Source organism: Theobroma cacao, chromosome 3 (genome assembly GCF_053813885.1).
Source record: "Theobroma cacao isolate CCN51 chromosome 3, ASM5381388v1, whole genome shotgun sequence".
NCBI lineage: Eukaryota > Viridiplantae > Streptophyta > Magnoliopsida > Malvales > Malvaceae > Theobroma > Theobroma cacao.
In genome coordinates, this window is record NC_142641.1 from 9,528,313 (window position 1) to 9,533,920 (window position 5,608).

The following is a 5,608-nucleotide window of genomic DNA, read 5'->3' on the forward strand; positions in this document are numbered from 1 at the left end:
ATTCCATTTTAAACGAATGTTTTAGACATCCAAAATTATTTTTGATTAAGAAATATGTGTTTTCCACTTACATACTATATTTTTAGATGATTTTTGAGATTTTTGGGATAAATGACAAAAATACCCCTGTGAGACGAAAATTATTATTTCATTTGTTTAAGTTGGAAACAGTTTAAAATCTTTTAAAATGTGGTATTTGGAAACAGTTACCCACAGGGGAAATGAGAAGCTGATATTAAAGCCTTGCGGGGTCTCGGTTGACATTCCGGGTAATGAATGTAAATTGAGACGTCGCGGCGGTTGTCACGGGCTCGATGGGAGTTCCGGGTCGTGAAACCACATCTAACCAAAATGCATCGGAAGCTGGAAACCTACAGCTTTTACCAATTCGAGTCCAAATGAAGGTCCTTGTCAAAGTCAACTAACTATGGAATTCCCCGAGCTTGAAATGTGAGGAAATGAGGGTGGTGAGATTATAAAATCTCAGTGAGTAAACAGATACCATCTAAACTATCTACAGTCGAGTAAATGGAGACAATTGAAATAAGTCATCATATTGTATTTTCATTACCTTTCAACTCATTTCAACCAAATAAAATCAATCCATATAAATCGAGTAATCAATTTGGCTTATGAATTTCTTAAAAATTAGACTCGTGCCAAAACTCATACTCGGTGATACCTTGCGCAGGGCATCCAACCGAGTCCGCCAAGGCTGTTAAAATTTCGTATACACTTAAAATATATTTTTAGTTTGAGAAAAATACAGTCGTTCCTTGGCGTTGGCTGAGTTCCCCTTCACGTGGTGGTTGGCGTGAAGTGAACCCTAAGCTTTACCCCAGGAGATACCCTACGCGCCTCTCCGTTCGAGGTAAGAATATAATGGAGTTTACCGTGCCCCTCTAATAGGCTGGTCCACAAAACCCCCTCTGCAGTGAATAATTAATATATACTCCACCAATCAATAAAATTCATTCTAGCATGACATGATAATTTATCGCAACCTAGCCTCTCAAGGTTGAATACACAGTATAAATAATTCTAATAGTAAAATCAGTTTAGCCATTCATGCTCATATATTGTCATAAGCCATTCAATTTAAAACCATAAATTTACAACACAAGCAGGCAGTCTCCAATTACTCTATTTTCAAAACCAGTATTCGATTTTTCCAGAAAATTTATAAAATCATTTTATAAAATCACAATTTCTCTTAAAACATAGCAATTTACCATTTAAACCCATTTTTCATAAAACCACACAGTTGTATAAAACTACTCTAGATAATTAAGACGATAATAAGTTCACTCACAGTTATAGGAGTCGATGTACTCTTAATCCCAGTCTCCAAGCACAATCTCTGTACTTTTACCAGTGTACTTTGCTCACCACCTATCCACAATGTACAATACATATTTCACCACATTAATGCTTGACCATTATAAAATCAATTCAGACTCGGTATATATGCATGATATGATATACAACTTATCCGACTACCGCTTAAATGCGGTGTTGACCTAATTCGGCCTATTATCTCCAATGTAACTCCAAATCAATTCTTCTCACTTTCAACACTCCAATTATACTTAAATTACCTTAGTGACTATGAATGAGATTCAATTTATCAGTCTCGATAGTAAATTACGAAAATACCCCTAGTGGGTAAAAATTCATATTTTTGCTCCGAAAATTCCCATTATTTTTCTAGGCTCATAATTCATCATTATTCATCATAATTCCTCAAATAAACATCAAGATCAGCAACCAATATTCCCCTAGAAAATTTGGCCAATAATGGTAATGGAGGAAAATAAATTCTTTTCTTGTTGTTTTGTTCCTAAATATGCTAAACTAACTAAAAACACTAACATAACTTAAAATCAAATTAATCTAACAACTTTCTCTCTCCTTACCCATTTTGATCAGCCATCAATTCATCATGAAAACATGTAATTTAATCATGAAAAATAAGGAGAAATGCTTGGGAATAAGAAAACTCAAGCTTAATAGAAAAATCTCACCCTTTTCACTTAATTTCCTTGAAAATTCACACTTTTTCTTTGATTTTCTCTCTCTAGGGTTTTGTTTTTATTTTCTCTCTCTTCTTGCTGGTTTGGCCTGCCATGGGGTGGAAGATAGGCTGATTTTTGTGCCTTTTAAAAAGGAAAATAATAAATTAATAAAGGCATGACACGTGGCATCATGTCATTGGCCCGTTTTTAAAACTTTAAAAATTTTAATCCTTTTTATCTCCACCACACAATTAGTCAATGGTCAAAATGAGGATAAGGGATGACCATGTGTTGGAAAAATATCTTGGTGATGGAAAAATTACTGTTTTGCCCCTAAGGTGGTAAAATTACCATTTTACCCTTATACTCCAAATTATACCGGAATTAAAATTTTTCACTTCTAAACCTCAAATCATACTCCAATAAGTCAAATGGGGCCAAAAATATTTTTTAAAAATTCCCATTTTGTCCTCAGGTGGTAAATGACCATTTTACCCCTAGATAGCAAAAATTTCGGTTTGACTCCAAATTGATCCTCGAACTCCGAATCACCATATTAAACCATTCTGAGAATTTAAAATTCTTAATTTCATCATAAATTCTCTATTTGATCTAGTTCGAGGCTTAAATCAACTTTGTTGTACGTCTAGGTACAATACCGACTTTTGTAAATTTTTCGGGACTCTCCTAGTATGCAAACATGCTATCCACCACATGTATGTCATGGCAAATATTTTTATAGAGTCGGGCTTGTCATCTTCTCCCCCACTTGGATCAACCATATGATCCTTCTTCATGACTGATTTCGACATCCGACTAAATATTAATATTTTAATATTATTTTATTAATAAAATATTATTTTATTCTAAAAATTTTATCTTGTCTCCTTGGTACCCAAAATACTTTATTATGCCTCACTTGACTTCCGAATTACCTTTTATCACTTTTAAACATTTTAATTGACCTCAATTTGCATCCGATCAACTTTATTTATCACCATATCAAAGTATGGGGTATTTCACTAAACTTAATGAGTCTGTTTTAATTTCAAATCACATAGGGATATAGTGTTTTGGTTAAAATAGATATATTTATAGGTTGAGTCGGGAGACCCTTATAAATAATTTAGAACTCTAGGTTAGCAATTCAACCCATTGAAATAAGTTTAGTAAGAGAGGTAAGATTTAGATGAAGTGTGAGGGATATTGTGATCCTAGGCTTGTTTGATTTGATATTTTCTCAAGTTATTATTTTGATTTTTCTTATTGGTTTTAATTTTAGTTTTAATCAATTATTTAATTTTGATTATTTGGATAAGATTAAATTGTTCTAATTTTAGTACTCAGTAAAGTTTTAGATTAATTCCCTGTGGGATCGATACCATACTTGCTAATATACTATCTATTCGATACGTATACTTGCGCAGTAAGATTTTAACTGACAAGTTTTTGTCACCGTTGCTAGGGAATTTTTTCTAGATTTATTACTAATACTAATACCAAGCAATTTAGTCTTACTTCAAAATTTATTTTTCTTGTTTTAATTTTAGATTTTGTTTTCTTGCAGATATCTTTGGTTATTGTATGCAAAGAAGAAACAACTTGAATCTTGTTCCTTTTGATCCTGAGATAGAAAGAACTTTCTAAAGACGTCGAAGGGAGAATTTACAAGTTGCAGCTTTAAATCAGACAATGTTTGAGGATAACATTAATAATGGTAATAATGCCATTAATATGGTTCCTGAAGCAAATAGAGCATTGCGAGATTATGTAGTTCCTCTATTGCAAGGTTTGCACCAAAGCATTAGGAGACCTTCCATCAATGCGAATAATTTTGAAATCAAACCAGCCTATATTCAGATGATTCAGTCTTCAGTCCAGTTTGGTGGGTTACCTAGTGATGATCCTAATGCTCATTTAGTAAATTTCTTGGAGATTTACGATACTTTTAAATATAATGGAGTAACTGATGATGCTATTAGATTGAGGCTGTTTCCATTCTCTCTGAGGGACAAAGCAAAAAGTTGGCTTAATTCACTACCTAATGGGTCTATCACTACATGGGAGGAGTTGGCTCAAAAGTTTCTCGCAAAGTTCTTTCGGTCTGCAAAAACTGCAAAGTTGAGGAACGATATCACCTCATTCACACAATTTGATGGTGAGTATTTGTATGAAGCTTGGGAGAGGTTTAAAGAACTACTGCGAAGATGCCCACATCACGGGTTTCCTGATTGGTTGCAAGTTCAGACATTCTACAGTGGGCTGATTGGGTCAATTAAAACCACAATTGATGCTACTGCTGGTGGGGCATTGATGAGTAAGAATGCTGTTGATGCATATAATTTATTGGAAGAGATGGCTTCAAATAATTATCAATGGCCTTAAAAAAGGTTAGGTTCGAGAAAAGCTGTTGGAGCCTATGAAATTGATGCAATGAGCAACTTAGCTGCGCAAGTGGCTGCACTATCCAAAAAGATTGACACATTAGGAGTTCATGTAGTTCAAAATTCAATTTGTGAGATGTGTGGGGATGGCCATTCAAATGATCAATGTCCATACAATTCTGAATCAGTCCAGTTTGTGGGGACTTTAACAGACAGCAGAACAACCCATATTCCAATACTTATAATCCTGGTTGAAGAAACCATCCCAATTTTTCATGGAATAACAATGCAGGGCCTTCCAATCCAAAACCCAACATGCCTCAGAGATTTCAATAGCAAGTTAGACCACTAGTTCTTGGAAAGAAGCCCCAAGTGGAAGAACTTCTTTTGCAGTATATATCCAAGAATGATGCGATAATTCAAAGCTTTGGAGCATCATTGAGAAATCTTGAAACCCAAGTGGGACAACTTGCAAACTCCGTCAATAGTAGACCTCAAGGTTCCCTGCCTAGTGACACACAAATCAATCCTAAAGGTAAGGAATAATGCCAAGCAATCACCTTAAGGAATGGAAAAGAAATTGAAGGGGTGAATGAAAAAGTAGTTGAAATTGAGAATGAACATGTTGATAATGAAAGAATTTGTGAGAAAGAAAGTGAAGTCGAACAGAAAGAGAAGGTCAAGGCTGAAAATCAAGGAGTTTCTCAAGTCATTCATCCTCCACCACCTTTTCCCCAAAGGCTCCAAAAGCAATATCTTGAGAAGTAATTTCAGAAGTTCATCGATGTCTTCAAGAAATTACACATAAATATTCCTTTTGCTGAAGCTCTGGAACAAATGCCTAGTTATGTCAAGTTCTTGAAGGACATCCTCTCCAAAAAGAGAAAGCTAGGTGAGTTTGAAACTGTCTCCCTCACAGAAGAGTGCAGTGCAATTCTCTAAAACAAGCTACCACCAAAACTCAAAGATCCAAGTAGTTTCACAATCCCTTGCACTATTGGTAATTTATTTTTTACAAAAGCTTTGAGTGATTTAGGTGCAAGTATCAATTTAATGCCTTGGTCAATTTTTGAGAAACTTGGTTTGGGGGAATGCAAACCCATTTCTGTAACTTTGCAATTGGCTGATCGTTCTTATGTGTACCCAAGGGGAATTATTGAAGATGTTCTTGTCAAGGTAGATAAATTTATTTTTCCAGTTGATTTTATA

At 34.6% G+C, this 5,608-nt stretch overlaps 1 protein-coding gene and 1 non-coding gene across 2 annotated transcripts; one reads left to right on the forward strand and one right to left on the reverse strand.

Moving 5' to 3' along the window:
- The first annotated feature begins 3,875 nt into the window (after window positions 1–3,875).
- On the forward strand, window positions 3,876–4,400 carry LOC148763566 (uncharacterized). The gene has a single exon (XM_088804582.1). The coding sequence runs from the start codon at window positions 3,876–3,878 to the stop codon at window positions 4,398–4,400; it is 525 nt and encodes a 174-aa protein (XP_088660708.1).
- LOC148763567 (small nucleolar RNA R71) lies at window positions 4,134–4,240 on the reverse strand. Its single transcript, XR_016025670.1, has one exon. It is a non-coding gene; the product is annotated as a small nucleolar RNA R71 (small nucleolar RNA).
- Window positions 4,401–5,608: the final 1,208 nt, after the last annotated feature.

Excerpts from the sequence above, each read along its gene's own strand:
- LOC148763566 (XM_088804582.1), top strand. The coding sequence starts at position 3,876 with ATGATTCAGTCTTCAGTCCAGTTTGGTGGGTTACCTAGTGATGATCCT.